General features: G+C 49.0%; 5 protein-coding genes across 7 annotated transcripts; 4 read left to right on the top strand and 1 right to left on the bottom strand.

Moving 5' to 3' along the window:
- Positions 1 to 5,648: 5,648 nt before the first annotated feature.
- Positions 5,649 to 8,189, top strand: LOC101778611. Its single transcript, XM_004978352.3, has one exon. It carries the CDS (start codon positions 5,649 to 5,651, stop codon positions 8,187 to 8,189), a length of 2,541 nt encoding a protein of 846 aa, XP_004978409.2.
- Positions 8,190 to 9,007: 818 nt separating this feature from the next.
- On the top strand, positions 9,008 to 9,778 carry LOC101782655 (protein transport protein Sec61 subunit beta-like). Its single transcript, XM_004980046.2, has one exon. It carries the CDS (start codon positions 9,299 to 9,301, stop codon positions 9,734 to 9,736), a length of 438 nt encoding a protein of 145 aa, XP_004980103.1. The 5' UTR covers positions 9,008 to 9,298; the 3' UTR covers positions 9,737 to 9,778.
- LOC101776833 (nuclear pore complex protein NUP98A) lies at positions 9,768 to 15,349 on the top strand. 2 transcript variants are annotated; one of them, XM_004978348.4, is made up of 11 exons: positions 9,768 to 9,922; positions 10,489 to 10,842; positions 11,141 to 11,635; positions 11,864 to 12,079; positions 12,633 to 13,153; positions 13,275 to 13,332; positions 13,415 to 13,475; positions 13,833 to 13,971; positions 14,116 to 14,229; positions 14,324 to 14,501; positions 14,609 to 15,349. In XM_004978348.4, the coding sequence occupies exons 1-11, from the start codon at positions 9,904 to 9,906 to the stop codon at positions 15,199 to 15,201; spliced, it is 2,748 nt and encodes a 915-aa protein (XP_004978405.1). In that variant the 5' UTR covers positions 9,768 to 9,903; the 3' UTR covers positions 15,202 to 15,349. The 2 variants fall into 2 exon arrangements, with proteins under 2 accessions (XP_004978405.1, XP_004978404.1); XM_004978347.4 differs by having other exon boundaries at positions 13,263 to 13,332.
- A 165-nt stretch (positions 15,350 to 15,514) lies between these two features.
- Positions 15,515 to 16,705, top strand: LOC101777534. Its single transcript, XM_004978349.4, has 2 exons — positions 15,515 to 15,771; positions 15,858 to 16,705. The coding sequence occupies exons 1-2, from the start codon at positions 15,672 to 15,674 to the stop codon at positions 16,547 to 16,549; spliced, it is 792 nt and encodes a 263-aa protein (XP_004978406.1). The 5' UTR covers positions 15,515 to 15,671; the 3' UTR covers positions 16,550 to 16,705.
- On the bottom strand, positions 16,557 to 19,636 carry LOC101777949 (cathepsin B-like protease 2). 2 transcript variants are annotated; one of them, XM_004978351.3, is made up of 12 exons: positions 19,454 to 19,636; positions 19,273 to 19,381; positions 19,079 to 19,156; positions 18,912 to 18,992; positions 18,667 to 18,823; positions 18,524 to 18,528; positions 18,356 to 18,430; positions 18,151 to 18,276; positions 17,500 to 17,718; positions 17,055 to 17,168; positions 16,928 to 16,963; positions 16,557 to 16,853 (listed from the first exon to the last, which is right to left on the bottom strand). In XM_004978351.3, the coding sequence occupies exons 2-12, from the start codon at positions 19,333 to 19,335 to the stop codon at positions 16,725 to 16,727; spliced, it is 1,083 nt and encodes a 360-aa protein (XP_004978408.1). In that variant the 5' UTR covers positions 19,336 to 19,381; positions 19,454 to 19,636; the 3' UTR covers positions 16,557 to 16,724. The 2 variants fall into 2 exon arrangements, with proteins under 2 accessions (XP_004978408.1, XP_004978407.1); XM_004978350.3 differs by having other exon boundaries at positions 19,273 to 19,375.
- Positions 19,637 to 20,178: the final 542 nt, after the last annotated feature.

Below are 20,178 nucleotides of genomic sequence, written 5' to 3'. Positions count from 1 at the left end.
TGAGACCCACGTGAATCTTTCTATGGTGGTAACCAGCTCTATGTGATCGGAGATTCCGTGAAGTAGAGGGGTGAAACAAGCTATAGTCTGACTGAGAGAAGAGATCCTTTGTAAAAGGCTCATTCTAGTGAAGATGCATATCTCTTCTAATTCTGTATGGCAGGTTGGTTTATACCTTAACGTGTTCCAAGTGGCTTCTTAGAAATAAGGATGTTGTTTACTTTGAAGCAAAGATGTTTTCCTACATAACATCTTTTGAGGAATACACCTATATGAGTTTGACTACTGGTCATAGTCTATGAGATTGGGTGATCTCTAGAAACCCATGAAAAGCATGAAGTATGACTTATAAGCTCCAAACCGCAGGGATGCTTTCGCATTCTAGTATCAGTGAAGGGCTCTAGCCAAGCTTGTTCGCATAAGACTGATAATTCAAGGCATAGTCCATTGTTCAGTTGTGAATAAGTGTAACCTTAGTTATAGGTGGATGTTCAACTTAACAGTCTCACCGAAATACTTGTATATCAAAGATTACAGTGGAACTGAGAGTATTTTTGTGTATCCTAAAATTCTTGGTGGGGATTCTTGGATTAATTGGGTTAGGCCCATTTATTTCAATTAATCAAATAAGAATTAAAAGGTCCATGATAAATGCTAGGAGTTACTGATCGGTCAATTTTGAATGGGAAGTTTAGGAGAGGTGATTATAGCTGTCTACGAGAATTGATTCACTCGATTAACAGAGCCAATAAAATGCTTAGAGTTACTAGTACTTGATGACCATTATTCCCATCAATTACTAGTAACTTGCATCGCATTATGATGTCCAGGTTCGATGAACCTCACCTCTTGGAGCCTATATAAGAGAGGTACTTCCTCTTGCTTAGCGCTGCGTGCACAGTACCAGCGAGAGCAGAGCCTCCGGAACCCTATCTACTGCTGAAGATCCTGCTCGGGATAGGCAGGCGATAAGGTTTTTGGGGAGCGTTTTGCGACTACTCGCTGCCTGTTCAGCTACTTCCTCTACGACCCGGCGACCGAACGACTACATCGACTGAGGCCATCCCACGTTTACTATGACTAATCCAGATGGTAACGACACATCTGGTGCCTCCAGCACTGGCCCGCTCTAGGTTACATCCTAAATCTCTTTTGGTTCTGTTTGTTCTTGTTTATTAGGAGATTATTAAACTTGAACACTTGCACATATCATGCTATCACTAAGTCACTCAACATATTCATGGTAATCTTTTACGTGCTTCATTTTGGAATTAAAATGTACCGAAACATGCCTACATATCTAAAATATCAAATATCAGCTTGATATGCATGGTGTACATCTTTCTCTCTGTTTTTTTTCGTTATATATTTATCAGCCGTATATAGACTTTTTAAGTTACTCTAAATCGTTAGATCATCATAAAATCCACATCCAATAGTGGATGTTCTTTTCTTTTTTCGATTAACGTGAGAATTTCTAGATAATACCTCCATGTCGTGCATGAACATGTAAAACAGGATTTTGCATGTGTTGTTTCTTTTCATGCAGTTGGTTCTGCCTTTACACTTCCGTTACGGCAAGAAGAGAGTCCTTCCATTTATAAGCTTTAGACTGCATGTGTTGTTTTTGCATCGGGTAGCTGGCGTGATCGAATAAGACTTGTTTTGTGGTGCACCAGCTAGCTGACATGATCGGATTAAAAAATACTATTGAGTGACGGCTAAAATTCATTCACATGGTTAAAAAAAATATGCTATTTTAGTTAACGTGGGAACATGGAAATCAAGGTCAAGCAAGACACGCATTGACTTATGAAAAGGAAATCATATTTTTAAAATTCTCAATTTATATTTATACTAGCACATATACCCGGGGGTTGCAAAGGGGGAGAAAAAAATACAAACACCCCTCTATAACTCGATAAATAGTTAAATACGACTCAAAGCTCCGACAATAATTTGATTTTATGATAGTTAATTATTCTTGTTAGACGTGGATGTGAAATTCTTATTGCCGTGGAGAGGATTGGAGCATGTGTGCCTAATGAACCACACGACCAAATGAACCCGATTCTAGTCCTAATGAACCGACCCTCGAACCCCCACCCAATACATCTAATCGGTTTTTTATGTTGGACAACAACGGTATAGTATAGTATCTGAACGTATATACAAACACACACTACACCCACACACACTCCACACACATCCTATGCGTACGCTAGACCTACAAACTATACACGCAATGTTCTTCCGGATATCGACGAAGTTGCACAGTGCTTCGTCGGTAACGGGTACGTCACAGTTACCATTATGACTCCACACACATACGTTCAGAACCTGCAGAATTAAATTGAACCCTTCTCGGTAGTGAATTTTGTGGGTCCAGCGTTGACTCAAATTCTAGCCCATGCTGACCTGGCAGCCCTTAAAAAAATAAAAAAATAAAAGGACCAAATAAAAAAAGCACACCATGCTACTATTTCCCTTCGGCCCAGAAACCCAAGAATAAGGCCCTATTTGGCACAGCTCCACTCCTAAACTCTAACAGCTCCATCAAAAAATTCAGCCAAATACCCCAACTCCAAGACTCCATGGAGTTGCCAACTCCATGGAGCTGTAGTGCAAATAGAGGTGGAGTTTTGGAGAACCTCTTTTGCTACTCCAGAAACCACTCTTTTGAACCTCCTTGTGGAGTTGGTGGATAATTACCCACCAATGCCACTGGTTATGGAAAAAAAACGTTTCATTCTATTCTGCTAGACCTGTTCCCTGTCCCCTTTCCCTATCCCGCACCTCCCTCCGTCGACTCTGTTCTCACGACAACAGGGCGCCATTCAAGTTTTGGCCACCGCCGTCCGCCCTCGCCGCCTGCCGCACCCCCTGCCACCAGCCGCAGCATCCCGCCGCCGGCTGCACCATCCCGCCGCCCCCCGCCACCAGCCTCAGCCACGCTGGTCGCCGCAGCGGCGAGGCCATTGGAAGGGGCAGGGGTGGACGGACCCCTGCAGTGGTGCGGCGTGGAAGACGATGGCCGGTGGCGCCGGCATCAGCGGCGGGGACGGCGGCAACGGCGGGTCCAAGGCGGCGGCCGCGGGGAGAGAGGTCGTTGAGGCTGACGCCGTGGGCTCCCGACGCCGACAGCTCGTTCTCCATCGATCGGCGGCCGGAAGTGAGGAGGAGATCGAGGGAGGAGCTAGGTGCGACCGTGGCAATGGTGACCAGTGGGCAACGGCAGAGAGCCAGAGGGAAAAAGAAAGAAGGAAGAAAGGAGGGGGAGAGGATGAAAAGTGGGGCCTGAATTGGGGGCAACAATGGCAATCAACACTGAAATCGATTTTTTTGGAGCTGAGAGTACCCATCTAGCCAAACACCCCATTTTATTTCTGGAGTTCTGGAGTGGAGCTGACTCCACCTGGAGTTCTGGAGTGGAGCAGCTCCACCCAGAGCTAGAGCCATGCCAAATAGGGTCTAAATTTGTCCTTCCGGAGCAAATCACCAGGCAGCCGCAAAACACATCTCTATTCTCACTCACAAACCTTATCTTATCCTCCCCAAGCAAATCAGAAGGAAGCTGCATGTGCCTTTCTCTAGGGCAACAATGAGCGCTCGACGGCCAGACTGCAGATCCTCACTGGCAAGCGAGCATCTTGATGGCGTCGACGACCCACTCGGCGGCCTGGCGGAGGTGGCACTCGGGCTCTCTCTCAGGTTGCCTGATGGGCATCAGGGAACGGAGGTAATGAGCTCATTGAACACGGAGTTCTTGCCTCCATTGAGTAGGTGGCCGTCCATTGAGTAGGTGGCCGACGCACCTCCGCAACGGATGACTGGACGGGGGTGGCGCATGGGCTCTCCAGTAGCAGATGCAGAGGCACATGTGAGCACGTCGAGGCGTGTGGCATGGGCGGCGGCGCCGACAAGGCCGAGGTGGCAGCAGTGGTAGATGATGCGGTGCGTGGGCTCTCCAGCAACAGATGCGGACGTGAAGGCGAGCACGTCGAGGTGTGTGGCGCAGGCGGCGCCGCAGGCGAGGCCGTGGTGGTAGGCCATTAGTGTTCTTCTTGCCCAAGAGTATTGCCATGGGCGGCTGCTGCAACACGCGCAAGCGCCGGATGATCTCGTGGAGTGCGGGTTGATTACGAAAAAGTTAAGAGACTTTTTTTTAAAATAATCATGACGGTTGGAAGAAACAACCGTACTTTAATATTATATATATATATAGGTATAGATATATTAATCATATTTGATATGGACTCTTTGGATTAATTACTTCTCTTTTTTCGATTAACGTGGGAATTTCTAGACCTTCTCGGTGATGAACGTGGTGGCTTTATTTAATTTAACACTGTTGTATTTAGATAATAGATAGATTGGTGGTAGTAAACTGCAAATTGGTGTTCATCAACTGGAGTCCACCAAATAAAAGGCAAAAGAAAAAAAAAGAAAAGGAAGATGAAAATGTGGTGTGCGTGATCGATCGAGCTCAGCTGGGTGTCTTTAACCAACTTTGTTCTAGGTATGCCGGCCATGAGGAGGAAGAATTTAGGTAGAGACGTCATCATGCGTCTCTTCCATGCACCCCAAAGGCCAAAGCCGAAAGCACATGCATGTTGATTCGCTGCTGCCTAGGGACGCCCCTGTCCGTGACGACCCGTACGCGTGCGCGTACGGTGCATCCATCCTCTGGATACTTGCATTGTACATCTAAATCTCATTTATAGACAAGTTTTGAACTCCAAACTATCCATTTAACTAACTCTTTAGCCAAGTTTTGAAATCATTTGGCTTGCATCCATTCCTTTTGCTGAGCGAAGCGAACCGATGGAAGCATAATTAACAATTAATGCATTATATTCTCTCCTTTAATTTGATTTAACCCTTGAGCTAGCGCTGATGTGCCGCAACTTTAACCTTTGACGCCCTCCTGCGGCCATAAGCATCGCATGCATGCAGACTCATCCATCTTCTGCTCGATCGCATGGGTATTCGATCGCCGCGTCCCAAATATATATAATGCGAATGGAATGGACCCGACGTTGGACTTCAATTCTCTCTAGTAGTGGAATGGCAAATACTCCTACTAGCTAGCGCAGCATCCACTTATTACGCATGCATGTCGACGTGGAAGGCATCACCAATTCAGTTCACGTACGTCCTCGATCTCTCTCTCTACGTGTATAGCTAGGTATACGACATGCATGCTCAGGACGGTGACGTCTATATTTGCATTGCTTGATCCGGCCCAAAGTAGTGGAGTAGCAAGAATGGCCACTGAGGTACCAACAAGCTGCTACTTTTTAGAGAACTATGTGCCGCACCCACGCATACTTTTCTTATTATATAATTGATAAGAAACCAAGAGGTTGTACAGATGCAGAACCACCAATTGAAAAGCAGTTAAGAATCTACCAAGAAAGCACTTGACAACTTCTCGCTGTCGATGACGTGCGCACGTAATACCTAGTAGAGGTCATAATCTCGATCACTAGCTCACTCTCTCTCTATATATATATTGGTGATAGATGAAGGTGGGAAGCGCCGTTGCATGCAAGAGCTTTCTTGAATTTCTTCAGCAACGAACCTAGCTAGCTTTGCAACCACTTGAATCAATTATATTCCTATCAATATATCAGTCAATCGAAGCAATGGCACCAGAAGCAAGGACGCAGCAGCTGCAGCTAGCCGCAGCGCCGCCGCCGATGGAGAAGAAGACGTGCCCCGTGGCCGTGCACCTCCCGCGGGCACCTGATGATTCGGCCCGGCAGCTGGTTGTGGGCCGCTGGCGCTCCTCCCTGGCGTCGGGCCTCCGCGCCGCCCTGGCCTGCATCATCGTGGGCCTCGTCTCCCTCTACGCGCCGCCCGCCGTCCGCCGCCACATCACCTTCCCGGCCTTCTCCTACGTCGTCACCGTCATCATCGTCACCGACGCCACCCTCGGCACGGCCCTGCGCGGCGCCGTCAGCGCGCTCCAGGCAACCCTCATGGGCGCCGCGCCCTCCGTGCTGGCGCTCTGGCTCGCGCACCGCACCGGCGCCGCCGAGTCCGTGCTCGCCACGTCGGCCGTCGTGGCGCTCACGACCTTCGCGGTGGCGCTGCCGGAGTCGGTGGACCCCGTGGCCAAGCGGATCGCGCTGGGGCAGATCATCATCATCTACGTGGCCAGATTCCACAAGGGGGACCACCCCACCCGCGCCTTTGCTGTGCTGCACCCGGCCAACGTGGTGGCGTGCACGGCGCTCGGGGTGGCGGCGGCGCTGCTGGCCGTGCTGCTGCCATGGCCGAGGCTGGCCACGCGGGAGGCCACCGACAAGGCAAGGGCGTACAGGGCGCTCGCGGCGGAGAGGGTCAGGGTCATGGTCGACGCCGCCATCATATTCATCGGCGGTGGGGAGGCGGCGGCGGCGTGCACCCGCCAGCGGCGATGGCAGATGGCGGCTTGCGTCTCGGAGGCCAACCGGCTGGCATCGGCGAGCGCCGCACTCCTCCGCCGCATGAACGCCATCAAGGAGGATGTGCAGTGGGAGCGACGAGCAATAGCAGTGGATTACGACGGGGTGGAGACGCCGCTCACGGGAATGCAGATGGCGCTCAGTATGATGGTGATCGACGTAACAACTGAGGACAGCAAGTGCAATAACCTGCTGCAACTGCAAGAGCATCATGCCGACGTCATGGCCATGAGGGACCACATACGCCTCGCCCTCCTCACGACGCCTGCCAACAAGCAGACTGCAAGCTTCGCCTCCAAGCCACCCTACTTGCCATTGCAGACGCAGCAGCAGCAGCAGGATCCTTGCTGGCTGTTCCTCTTCTCGCTCTATCAGCTCCGAGGAGCAGCGGGCGGCTTGTTGCTGGCCAGTGATAATGCCGATGCCAACGCCAACAAGAAGATCGCGCCGGCAGCAGAACAGTCATCACTGGATGAGCAACCAGCCGACCATGGCCACCAGCACAAGAGCAGAGCAGACGAACAAGAGAAAACGGCCACCAAAGGCAACAAGAAGCTCGTGGCTGCTGCCAAGTGCGGCTTCTCGCTGGGCCTTGCCGTCCTGCTGGGCCTGCTCTTCAACAACGACCACGGCTTCTGGTCGGGCTTGATCGTGGCCACCACCATCTCCACGAGCCGCGACTCCACCTGGGCCGTAGCGGCCGCGCGCGCCCACGGCACGGCCCTGGGCTCCGTCTACGGCGCGGTGGGCTGCCTGCTCATCTCGCAGCAGCAGCTGAGTGGCATGATGGACCTGCGGCTCCTGGCGCTGGTCCCCTGGATGGTGGTCGCCACCTTCCTCAAACGCAGCAGCGCCTACGGCCCCGCCGGCGGCGTGTCGGCCGCGCTTTCCGTCGTCATCATCATGGGCCGCCGCTACGATGAGTCTCCCATGGCATTCACCGTCGCGCGCCTCGTTGAGACCTTCATAGGAATCTCCTGCGCCGTCATGGCAGACATCCTCTTCCAACCAGGAGCGAGGCCGTCGGTGAAGGCGAGGGAACACCTCACCCGATGCATCGCCACCACGCTTGCAGCCAGCTCTGCTGATGGCCCATCACAATCACAAGTGATTAGCAAGAGCCTGGCCCTGCTCAGGAGACACGCGGCGGAGGCCAGCGGCGAGCCCTCCTACCTGTGGCTGCCGCCGTTCCCGACGGCCTGCTACGAGAGGATCCAGGGCAGCCTCGGCAGGATGGCGCGGCTGCTGCATCTCTACCACCAGGCACGCGTGGTGGCGGGCGTGGAGGCTGATGAGGACATGAAGAGGATCCACCGGCGTTTCAGCAGCATCGTCTCCACCTCCCTCAGGCACTGCCTCCGCATGCTGTCGTCATCACCACCGCCTGCTGATCCTCCTCCTCCTCCTCACCAGGAGGTCATCATCAAGGACAACGACCTTGAGGCTGGGAATGACTCCTCCTCCTCCTGCTGCTGCAACAAGGAGGAGGACGACCAGCAAGAGGCAACGGCCCCGGGGGAGGTGGTGGGCGCCTTCCTAGCGCACGCAGCAGAGGCGGCGGCAGCGTTGCTGGACCTGGACGACGACGCCGCCGGTGAAGCCCAAGCAGAGGGGGACGACAGGGGGCTGCTGGTCTGCTGCCTGGGCTCCATGGGCCTCTGCATGGGAGAGATCATCAGGGAGGCCCAGCTGCTGGAGGCGCACATCATCGACCTCAACAACCTGCAACCTCACTGACTGATGAGTGATCATGTTCATGAGTAGTAGAATCAATCATCGTTCTTCCAGACTAGTCACTTCTGAATTCCGCCAGCTTTTAGAAGATTTTATTGATTCCGTGTAGTTTGCTTTCTCAGAACGAGCAAAATGGCAGGTTTCATTTTCATCTGGATGTTGCTTAGGAGCTAGGAGTTGCCAACATTTGCACCGATTCCTGTCCTGTTAATCACCCATCTGACAAAATCAGCATCGTTTATGCTTGTTGTTTAACCGGTGCAATCTCTGATCACACGACTCCCATCTCCAAATCCAGACTGTCTGCTTGAGAGGAGAGGTTATTGAGACTTTCAGTACCAACGGAGGCATCAGTTGCCATACGTTTTCAGTCTGATGACCGAAGAGACTAGTCTCTGTCCATTTTGCAGAACATTTTTTTTGCCTTTGAGGAACTGATTATTAACAGTCTTCTTCAGACATAACCATCAATATTGCAGGGCTTGCTTGCAGCCTTGTGACAATTAAGCAGAGTTCAGTCTGTGTAGGTTTCCACTTTCCAGGCAGGCAGGCAGCCACTTCTCTGCAACTTCAGTTGTCTGAACTCGGACACCGAATTGGTCGTTGACTCGTGGTCTACTAGTATGAAGGTTGCTGGTCTTCGTCTCGGACGCGATAATGATTTCTCACACTTTGTTACTGCTTAGCTTACGGAGAGGAGGAATCTATTTGTAATGTTTTGGGAGACTGGACCTGCCAAACCAATAGTCAAGTCAAACTAACCAATCATTTCGATAAACTAATTGCTAATCTTGGAAGAGAAGCAAATTGGAACTCAGAGCAATTAATATTAAAATCCTAGCTGCTAATCCATCTAATATTAAAATCTCTTAGCGTCAGCTCGTTACATTGGTTGCGCGACCTTACGTTTTTCTTATATAATTTACCGTATAAAATAGTGACGCTACAGTAACTTTGGGTAGGAGGAGGAGGAGGAGGAGCGCTCGAAGCCAGCCAGACTGACTTACTGACCTGTGGGCCCAATCCCCGTCTGATGTCGTTTTAGCTGCGGTACGGTCGCCACCTGCGGGCACTGCAATCCCACAGATCCCGATCCCCCCAACGCCGCCTCCATGGCCCGCTCCTCCTCCCAGTCCCAGTCCTCCGTCGGCGGCGCCGGCGCCGGAGCCCGCCCGGCCACCGTCGGCCCGCGCAGCACGGCCGCAGCCGCCGCCAGCACCGGGGGAGGGGGCTTCTCCGGCGGCGGCGGCAGAAACATGCTGCGCTTCTACACCGACGAGGCCCCGGGCCTGCGCCTCTCGCCCACCATGGTGCTCGTCATGTCCCTCTGCTTCATCGGGTTCGGCACCGCCCCGCCCTCCACGTGGTCGATCCTGCTCCTGGGCCTTTTGGGCCAACTCTCTCTGCTTCTGGGCCGGCCTGGCCTGGCTGCGTTGAAGGCACGCTACCTCCTGACTAGACGCGGCAAGGAGCAGCGTCGGATGCAAGCTACTACGGGTTCAGGTCGCGGTATAAAGCCGCGGCGCAACCGGGGCCCCACCTTTCATTGAGACAGCAGGCTTTCCCCTTCTCCTCGCCGGATCCCCTTCGCCTTCGCCGCTTCGTCTCTCTCTCTGTCTAAACGAGAAGAGGGCACGCCGCCGCTGCCGCTGCCGCCGCCTCCAGTGATCGAGGGGCGAGAAGAAGCATCATCAACATCATCAGCTCAGCAGCAGCCATGTTCGGCTCCACCAACCGTAAGCACCCCCGCCTTCTTCCCTCTCATCATCCCCTTCCATTCTCGTCGATTCCATCACATTGGTTGGATTCCGTCGGCTTGCTTTGCTCCTTGGCTTTTAAATCCTCTATATTATCCTAGCATATGTACGTATTGCTTGCTCTATTGCGCTTTCCACTCATATCTCTGGTGGGTTGATGGATGCCTGCCCACGCTAGGGTTTGGCTTGCTGCCCCGATTCCGATCAGGTAGGATCTTGGGTGGTTTGCAGTGCGTACTTGAAACGATCCATGGAAATTCCTAAGCTATTCCACTGCTTCTACTTATACTATGCTAAATATGGAGGACCTGATTTCGTCCACACCGGACTCTCCTTTTCCTTCTTTCTTCAGTATATATAAGCAAACTAATGGACCTTGCAAACAAGCCAATGCCTCAATGCTAGTCCTTTTTTTTTGTTATTAATGATAAAGCTTGCTCATACAATGCAATACCTGACATGTGGTTAGAGAGTATATTTTTTGCAACGTTGTACCTCTTCATTGTTTATCTTCTCATCTCTCATGTGTGCTATCTTCATTGCAGCATTTGGGCAGTCATCCACCAGCCCATTTGGCCAGAACTCATTCGGAACCCAGCAGGGATTCGGCCAGGCTACACCTGCTGCTAACAACCCCTTTGCGCCAAAACCGTTTGGCAGCCCAACCACAGCTTTCGGGGCACAGACTGGAGGCTCGCCTTTTGGCACTGCATCCACTGGTGCCTTTGGCCAGCAGCAGTCCACTCCCACATTTGGCACTACATCCACTGGTGCCTTTGGTCAGCAGCAATCCACTTCCACGTTTGGCACCCCGTCCTCCTCTCCATTCGGGAGCACTCCGGCATTCGGTGCATCGCCCACCCCTGCCTTTGGTGCTACATCCTCTACCTTTGGCTCTGGTATGTATTATGCATTCGCTGATTGTCTCCTTTCGTGCGGAGTCACGGTGCTGATTTTCCTAGATTTTCAAAGCTATAAAGCCCTTACACTGGAAACATCACCTTCCATTATTGCGGTGTTTCCCATGCCTTGCAAGATTTCTTTATTTTTTTTCATTAGTTTCTGATACTGCATTCTACAATTGTTCTAGATAGCTACTCAAGCTAAATTATCTCAATTCATGGATCTGTTATTCTTTAGACCAACAGTGATGCATATATGATGTCTTTGTCATGCTTGGCTCTCCTCATGTTGTAGGATCTTTATTCGGACAAAAGCAAAGTTTTGGGGGTTTTGGATCATCACCTAGCCAGTCAAGTCCTTTTGGTAGCACGTTCCAGCAAACACAACCGACATTTGGCAGCAGCACTTTTGGCGCATCAACTACGCCGGCATTCGGTACCACAACTACGCCGGCATTTGGTGCAACTGCGCCAGCCTTTGGAACGAGTACACCGGCCTTTGGCACCGCAACTACCCCAGCATTTGGTTCAACATCAACATCTTTATTTGGTGCTTCTAGCACCCCGGGGTTTGGTTCATCTACTCCTGGTTTTGGAACTTCAGGGAGCACAGCATTTGGTGTGGGTGGTACTGCTCCAGGTTTTGGATCTTCGAGCACACCTTCATTCGGCACATCAACCAATGCATTCAGTTTTGGTTCTTCACCATCTTTTGCACAAACAGCAGTTTCCTCTGGTAGTTCTCCCTTCGGAACAACATCACCTTTCGGTGTGCAGACTCCAGCATTTGGTAGGTTTTCCCATTGAATATTCGCGTTGTTTCTTAGCTGTAATATATGATCAATCAATTGTTGTCTTTGATTCCATATGATGTAGCAATTGAGAATTTACTGATTATATGGTCTTTTCTTACTTCAGCAGTCCTATTCGACTGCAGATCTTTCTTTTTCACTGTTTTTACCCTGGTCATGTTATCTTTTATCCTTCTTATCAATTGTTTGTCCACTTTGACTTTCAGGCTCACAGACAGCAGCACCAGCTTTTGGGCAAGCACAATTTGGTAATCAAGCTGGAGGAACCAGAATAAAACCTTATGCTCAAACACCAGATGTTGACGGTGCTACCAGTGGTACTCAACCTGCTGCAAAACTTGATTCCATATCTGCGATGCCTGAATACAAAGACAAGAGTCATGAAGAATTGAGGTGGGAAGACTACCAGCGTGGAGACAAGGGTGAGGAATGATTTGAGAATTGAGGATTTTACTTGATTTGCAAATCTTCTTCTTAACCATATCTTTAATTCCATGTATTCTTTTAGGATGCTTGTTTTTGTATGAACTGTAGTAACCAAGTACTCCCTCCGTTTGGAATTAATAAGCATATTAGGATTTTAAAAGTCAAACTTCATAAGTTTATTAGTCAAATTACATGCATGCTTAGTGCATAGAAGTTATATGAATAAATTTCTATTTCAAAGATCGTTTACTATGACATTGATTTTGTTAATGATAAATTTGTAAGAGAATTTGATGGCCAAAGTATACCAGTAAAATACTTTTTAAAATCCCAATACACCTACTAAAAATGAATGGAGGCAGTAACTGTTTTGCCCTGGCTTATGCTACAGCTTGAAGCCTGAATAGAATCAACTAATGGAACATGCTTCCATTCAGTACTCCATTTATTAATTGTTTCTTATATTGTTGCTAGATTTGTTTGGTCCATGACTCTATGTAACTTGTTCTTGTAAAATGTGTGTAACATTCTTAATATTTGGACTCGCAGGTGGACCAAACCCTTCTGGAACTCCAGCAGCGGCTTCTATCTTTCCATCATTAAGTACACAACAGAATGCTTTTGCTCCAACAAGCAATGTATTTAACCAGTCTACCCCAAACACAATTCCAACAAACAATCCATTTGCTCCTAAGCCTGTTTCAACTAGTGCTTCATCATTCAACTCGTTTAACAGTACAGTTGCAAGTTCGAGCCCATTCACATCGTCCACTAGTACCACAATGTTCGGACAGACAGGTGTTTCCCCATTTCAAGCAAGTAGCTCACCATCTTTGTTTGCAAATACCACTCCTTTTGCTCCATCATCATTGTTTGGCACATCAACGACGAATAATCCAAATCCATTCGGCACTGTCTCGTCATTGGCTAACACTCAATCGGCCCCACTATTTCAATCTGCCCCAGCATTTACACAACAGCCATCAAGTACACCAGCTTTCTCCTCTGGAAACCTATTTAGCACACCACCTGGCAGTCTGTTTGGCAGCGGACCTTCACTTTTTTCAACGGTGAGCATCTCTTGATTTTTTTCTTTTTCCATATTATTGACTATATAGTTTTTTTATCATATTTAGTTCTTTTTAATGTCTAACAAGTTCATTTTTGCTTCTTATCAAGCCAACATTTCAGACATCTGCCCCTGTTCAAACTCCAAACACATTCTCCTTCCAACCTCCAACTCAACCAGGTCAGTATTTTGTATGCAAATTGTTCACTTTTATTTATAATCCATATCTTCAAAAACTAATCTGGGCTTCTTAATACTGCAGCTTCTACTGGTGGTTTCCCTGGTTTTTCCAACAGTGCTAATCAGGCCCTCATTGGACAACAGTATGATCTTTTGCTACTTCTCAATGTGCATGATGTTCTTTTTCCTTTTTTTAATAATTTCGTCTTGATGGTTGAAAACACTTATTACATACAATAAGGGGAAGGAATTATGTTGCGATCAGTCTAATGTGTAGGCAAAGAAGAAAAGTTCTTGAATGGTTCTTTGAGCCACTAGCTTGTATGTGATTACTTGGAACTGCTATATTGTTGTTTTATCTGTAGTCTAGGGAACATGGTTTTGGACATAATTACCCTCAGAATTTGCAAATGAGTTTCTGCAACACACATGACTGTTTTTCTCCTGACGTAATACATTATTTGTTTTAACTTGGTGTATCCTGTTGCATTTTGAAACAGATCTCCTAGCCAGTCCAATATGGTCATGCAGCCTGCTCCTGTTTCAAATCCATTTGGGACACTTCCAGCAATGCCTCAGATGTCCATTGGGAATGGTGGATCTTCTCCTTCAGTTCAATATGGAATATCAAGTCTGCCGGTTAGTCACCACCCCCCAGCTTTTCTAATTGTTTTCGTAGAGCGGATGGAAGCTACAGTAGCAAGATGGTTATTGTGCATTGGGAATGTTTGGTACTAAGGGTGCTATGAGTTTGTGTGATTGCAACATTTTGGTGGTTTGCAGGTTGCTGAGAAGCCTCTTCCGACTAGAACATTGTCCATGGCGGTTCCCAGGCATTTGTCACAGAGAAGGATAAAATTGCTGCCAAGAAAATATAATCCAATATCAGATGGCAAGGTAATGATCTTTTATGTGATTTATTCATGGAGCTTGTGAATGCCATTAAGAACACATTGATTGTGGTGCTGAGTTTCCTTTTTCACCCCTGTAGGTTCCATTCTTTGCTGACGATGAGGAATCTCCAGCAACACCAAAAGCGGATGCTTTTTTCATCCCTAGAGAGAACCCGAGGAATCTGATAATCCGTCCAATTGAGCAGTGGCCTTCGCGGAGTGCAATTAACAGGCAATCGGTTCCAAAGGATTCAACTGATTTGGACAAATATGAAGGTAAATCGCGTCATTACCATACTAGATTTTTTTAATTCTGTATTAGATTTGTCCCTAGCAAGGGCAAATTTCAGGACATATTCAGCTGATTTGGTAAACTTGTGCAGATACATCCACTGAAAGTGGGCGTGATAAGACTGTCAAGTCACCAAGCAGCAGTCCTCTGGTGGAAAATGGCCAGCAGCATGAACCCAGTCATCATGGGAATGGGAAGGGTACTTCAGTTGAGAGGCTGTTGCCTAAGCTCCCGCAGGAAGATTACTTCACGGAGCCTAGTCTGGAGGAGCTTGCTGCCAAAGAACGTGGTGAGCCAGGCTACTGCAGTCGGGTGAAAGACTTTGTTGTGGGGCGCCATGGCTATGGCAGCATCAAGTTCCTGGGGGAGACGGACGTGAGGGGCCTGGATCTGGAGTCAATCGTGGAGTTCAACAACCGGGAGGTGATCGTGTACAAGGACGACAGCAAGAAGCCCCCGGTGGGTGAGGGGCTGAACAAGGCTGCGGAGGTGACTCTTCTGAACATCAAGTGCATGAACAAGAAGACCGGGGAGCAGTACCGAGAGGGCCCGCGGGTGGAGAGGTACAGGGACATGCTGATGATGAAGGCGGAGGAGCAGGGCGCGGAGTTCGTGTCCTTTGACGCAGCCAAGGGAGAGTGGAAGTTCAGGGTGAAGCACTTCAGCGCCTACGGGCTCTGGTGAAATCCTTCCTCCTAATGCTTTGGATAGATGGATGATGTAATGATTTTCTGGTTACTAGTTTTGTAACGTTTGGAGATGTAGGAGCAAACTTGCACGCTGTGCATGGGTTTTGTTATGCTTGTTTTTTGTTCATGTTGTCGGTGCTGTAGAATGCTTGTCAATGACCCTAATGAAAAAAAAAGAATGCTTGCCAATGCCCCCCCTAAAAAGGAAAAAAACGCTTTCAATTTTTTTTACATGAATTCAAAAACGAATGCAAAGTAATCTTCAGTTGGAATTGAGAGGGAAAACCAAACTAGAGGCCCTTCCTTGGGTGGGTCTTGACCGGGTTGACCCCTTTCCCTTTCCCTTGCTTGTCATCCATCAGTGATTCCTCCCTCCTTCGCCGCTAAGCAAGAGCACGCAAGCGATTGCTTTCTTTGGCCAATCACAATCAGATTGCTTGCATTCAGATTCAGCCCAGAATTTCGATGCCGGCGGGGTTGCTGTCCAATCGCGTGGATCGGGAGGACCTCGCCGCCGGGGATCACATCTACTCATGGCGGGCCGCCTACCTCTACGCCCACCACGGTAATCATGGCTGCCTCCTTTCCAATCGCCTCTGCTGCTGCTGCTTGAGGGATCTGATGGTGTTCCGGCCAATCCTCCACCACCAGGGATCTATGTTGGGGACGAGATGGTCATCCATTTCACCAGAGCTGCCGGCCACGAGATTGGCACGGGCACCTTCTTGGATTCCTTCCTCTTCAGCTCCTCCACCTCGTCGGCGGTGGCAGGGGATCCTCCCTGCCAGCGCCAGCGATGTGGCCACCTGGTCAGGCCTGACGACGGAGTCGTCATGTCCTGTCTCGACTGCTTCTTGCACGGCGGCGGCCTCTACCTGTTCCACTACGCCGTCTCGCCGGCCTTGTTCCTCGCCAAGGCGCGCGGAGGGACCTGCACCCTGGCCGCCTCCGACCCCGGCCACGTCGTCGTCCACCGCGCCCGCTACCTCCTCGACAAGGGCTTCGGCGCCTACTCCCTCTTCAAGAACAACTGCGAGGACTTCGCCATCTACTGCAAGACGGGGCTGCTCGTCGAAACCGCCTTCAGCGTTGGCCGCAGCGGCCAGCTCGCATCCCTCACCGCCGCCTTCAGCGCCGTCGCCTCGTCGCCGCTGCGCTTCCTCACCACCAGCGCCCCCGGCCTCGCCATTGTCACCACCGGCATGTACTGCGCCGGCCGGTATGTCTCGGACATGGGCGTTCGCCGGGATGTGGTCAAGGTCCCTGTCCAGACACTCGTTGCGCAGGCCACTCCTGCTGCTACGGAGGAGGCAGCCTGCTCGCTGACAAACCATCCACTGTAATGTCAAATTATTCAGCAGGCTTCTTATTATGTCTGTCTGTCTCTCGATCAATTACACAGCCTTGTTATTCAGTATGATGTGCTACATTATTATATGAATTGATGTTGGATTCACAACAACATATGAGTTGCCATCAAGGCTGGTTTACCAATTTCATCAGCTGTAAAAATACAAATCAAACTACAGCTGTTCCAGAGGAGCCGCCGTAGTTTCTAACCATGTTCTTTGTCGATGGCATTCCAGCAACAACATCCTCTTCGATGCCGCATTCGTTCACGCCTCGTATGATCTTGAAGTAGCCATCCTGCAAAGCATTACCGATTGCTCAACACATGATACTGCATTTCAAAGAGTCATTTTGATAAGCCAGAAACTTACATCACCCCAGCCTCTGTTCCACTGATTTGCAAGAAGCTGAAAAGCAGAGAGGATGAAACAAAACAACTTAGGGGCTGGCCTCATCGTTTGACAATGCGCATAATAATATGGTGATCCAACAGCATACCCAGTAATCTTCTCCAGCATCACTGGTTCCCCATCCAATCAACTTGACGGCATGGCCACCCATAATGCCACCCGTAATATGCTTGTATACTCCAGATTTGTAGTGGGCGAAGTCCTGAGAGATTTTTGCATTGTCAAATCCGAAAAACAGAAGTGTATCTGAGCCACCTTTTCGCTCGATGATATATTTTCAAAGACAAAATGATCTCAAATCACAGTACTGTCTATACTTGATTCGTTTGTTTGGTTTGCACTCTTTCCCTGGCTCTGCTTTTGTCCTGTTCTTCCTCAGCTTTTATTTAGACAGCCTTTCTAAGATTTAGTATTTTGTGTTTGTCCTTTCAAAGTAATACACCCCATAGTCCTTGATAACTACTGCTAAACAAAATTTGTTGAGAACATTGGTACAATGCATGGAAAACTTGAGACAAGAAACTGGACATTACCTCATAAACTGTGAAAGCAACTTCTACAGGGCCATTTATGTAGACCTCTGACATTATGTCATCTGGATCAGAATTTATACTGTACGCATTGACACTGAAATGCTTCTTTTCATCCCAAACTTGGTTTTGCACCTTGCATTTCTTTTCACATACTGGTGTAGGATAAGCAGGTTCGCATCCAGGATGATTGCAACCGACCTGATCGAAATATGGATCGCACTACAAAAGAGTATAACTGTTGGTCTTCTCTGTGTATAACAGGCTGAAAGTTTCGTGATCATTCATCCATTTCATACTGTGTGCTATGCTATCAATACAGAAATGAAATCATTATGTTTTTGAACTCAAACGGAGTAACTGTCCTGGACTCAACAAAGAAATATGCTGTGTCTCTACCATGTTGGGAAATTTTTAGACTTAAGCATGGACAATGGATGATTACAATCTGCTTATATTTCTACTGCCTTACTGCCTTGCTTTCCTGGGAGGAAAAAGGTTATCGTAGTTCAAACTTACGCTATAATATTTTAGCATGGTTTAGTCAAAGCTTGCATTAGTAATTGATGTACCATCCACAGAAATTTCTTCAAAGAACTAGGATTACTGATGGAGCATGCAGAGGCAGTCAAGTTGTAGAGAGTAGGCTAATACCTCGTCTGTGACAACACCATTTTGAACAAAGTAGCGCCATGCCATTATAGGATAGCCTCCATTACAACCATCACCGCACATAAAACCGCAGCATGCCAGTAGGTCATTAACTGACAATGAAATGTTCTGCAAGGAAAAGAAACAATAGCTTATTCATGCAGGAGAAGGACCAATAATGCTACCCATCTCGGTTATATTTGCTCACCATGTTCATATGAATGCAAAAACGATCCTGGAGGCACTCCACGGCACCAAATGCCCAACAGGAGCCACAATGACCCTGTCATCGTCCACCAAAGATAAAAGAATACATTGAGCATCTTGCATCGTTCCATACCGCGTTTAACAATTTAAGTTATTGTGATAAACTTACTTGATCTGCTCATGAAGAACAGTGTCATACAGGATTGGTAAATTAATAAAGACGAAATGAGGTGTGTCAGTACATTCATCAGGGAACTAAAATAGATTTCAGGCTGACAGGGAGTTAGCATTGAGTTAATCAAATAAACTTACCAAGTATGTTCCCAATTGTGCTGCAATGAGACCACTTAGATCTGGCGTCGAACTCCTTTGGAAGTTTCAGTGATCTTGAATAAGTTTTGGAAGGAACATCAGTCAGAGCATCCTGTGGTGTGGGCTTCACTCCAAGGATATGCTTAAATTGTGCAATCTGCAGGAGCAGGGATGGTTTAATTTCATGGTCAACAAGCGGGGAAAAGATAAAATGATGAATGCTTTATGCATGCTATTTCACTTACAGTATAGTTTGCAAAGTAAGGATTCTGTGCAGCCGTCCACCCAGCATTGGGATGCTTGTTGACCGTCTCTATGATGTCCTTCTGCGACATGCAACACCATGAGCAACTACAAAGAGAAGATGATGTGGGTTCAGTGGGAGAAAGGAGAAGAAGATTAACAGAATGACCTGGATGATTCCTATGGAATTGTCTCCCTCCTCAACCCCGAGATTGGAATTTGGGATTGGTTTTACTGCTCTGACTACCTGCACGTCCATGACCATGCATGAGTTGATGAAATTGCAGTAGCATATATATTTCAGATGGAGATGAATTAGAGTCGGCGAGAGCCGAGGAAGGGAAGAAGGAAATAGGCTCGGACCTGCGGGGCGACAGCAGATAGGAAGAAGAAGAGCAGCAGCAGCTGCTGCAGTGTGCCGCCCATCTTCTTGTTCTTGTCGATCCTCTTGAGTTGGCGTCTCTCCCTGCAGCTTGCATAAACGAGAGATGAGGTATTGGATCGAATTGAAAGAGGAAGAGGAGCTCGGATCTTGGATGGATACCTTGTTGCTTGCTTGCTGCTCCTCCTTCCCCGCGGCGTCTCAACCTTGTATATATTTAACTACCATCACTAGCAAGTAGCAAGAGATTGCTTGGATCCAGCTCCTGCTGTTGACGCAAACTGACGATTGACGCCGCGAGATATTTCTGTCTTGGCCATGGCCAGTAACCACCGCGCTGCCACACGACCAGTTGCTCAGCAGGTCACGGGTTCGATCCCAGTTCTGGTGGGGATTTCAGTATTTTATTCCTGGGTTGCCGTGGGTGTACACGTGTAGTGGTACTGTGCGTTAGTGCGGTGGCCTCTCCGATCTTTTCTCTAGTGTGTGTATAGATGTGCGGGCGTGCGGTATGAGTGTGGGACCGGCGAACTCCTTCTGATGCTCACGCCTCCTCGCGCCCAGGCGACAACGCCGCGCGCAGCCCTTGGCCGGACCAGACCTCCGTCGCCGCCACCAGGCCGAACCTCCGCCGCATACCCTGAGGTGCGACGGCAGGCAATGCATAGCTGTCGATACGTCCATGCCAGGACCGCGCTGCCCTAGCTGTACGCCGCTATGTTATCCCACGGCTGGCGTAGTATGTCAAGAAAGATCCAGCTGATGGTGTTGCCCGAGACGTCTAGGAATAGGAAAGCACCAAGAAAGTGCCAGAGCCACACTCTAGCGAACCTGTCGATCTGAGCTTCATCAGCCTATGGGTCCAAGTAATCAAAGCGCTTTGTGAT

Source organism: Setaria italica, chromosome VIII, assembly GCF_000263155.2.
Source record: "Setaria italica strain Yugu1 chromosome VIII, Setaria_italica_v2.0, whole genome shotgun sequence".
In the NCBI taxonomy this organism is placed as follows: Eukaryota; Viridiplantae; Streptophyta; class Magnoliopsida; order Poales; family Poaceae; genus Setaria; species Setaria italica.
The sequence above is the reverse complement of the archived record's forward strand: the minus strand, read 5'-3'. Positions and strand labels throughout refer to the sequence as shown.

What these genes read in the sequence shown, in the direction of transcription:
- LOC101776833 (XM_004978347.4), top strand. An exon ending in CAGGCCCTCATTGGACAACA is followed by an intron (nt 13,476 to 13,832) that starts GTATGATCTTTT and finishes ATTTTGAAACAG; the next exon opens with ATCTCCTAGCCAGTCCAATA. An exon ending in ATGGAATATCAAGTCTGCCG is followed by an intron (nt 13,972 to 14,115) that starts GTTAGTCACCAC and finishes GGTGGTTTGCAG; the next exon opens with GTTGCTGAGAAGCCTCTTCC.
- LOC101777534 (XM_004978349.4), top strand. Translation starts at nt 15,672, where the DNA reads ATGCCGGCGGGGTTGCTGTCCAATCGCGTGGATCGGGAGGACCTCGCC. An exon ending in CTACCTCTACGCCCACCACG is followed by an intron (nt 15,772 to 15,857) that starts GTAATCATGGCT and finishes CTCCACCACCAG; the next exon opens with GGATCTATGTTGGGGACGAG.
- LOC101777949 (XM_004978351.3), bottom strand. Translation starts at nt 19,335, where the DNA reads ATGGGCGGCACACTGCAGCAGCTGCTGCTGCTCTTCTTCTTCCTATCT. An exon ending in TATCTGCTGTCGCCCCGCAG is followed by an intron (nt 19,157 to 19,272) that starts GTCCGAGCCTAT and finishes ATGGACGTGCAG; the next exon opens with GTAGTCAGAGCAGTAAAACC. An exon ending in ATTCCATAGGAATCATCCAG is followed by an intron (nt 18,993 to 19,078) that starts GTCATTCTGTTA and finishes TGCATGTCGCAG; the next exon opens with AAGGACATCATAGAGACGGT.
- LOC101782655 (XM_004980046.2), top strand. Translation starts at nt 9,299, where the DNA reads ATGGCCCGCTCCTCCTCCCAGTCCCAGTCCTCCGTCGGCGGCGCCGGC.
- LOC101778611 (XM_004978352.3), top strand. Translation starts at nt 5,649, where the DNA reads ATGGCACCAGAAGCAAGGACGCAGCAGCTGCAGCTAGCCGCAGCGCCG.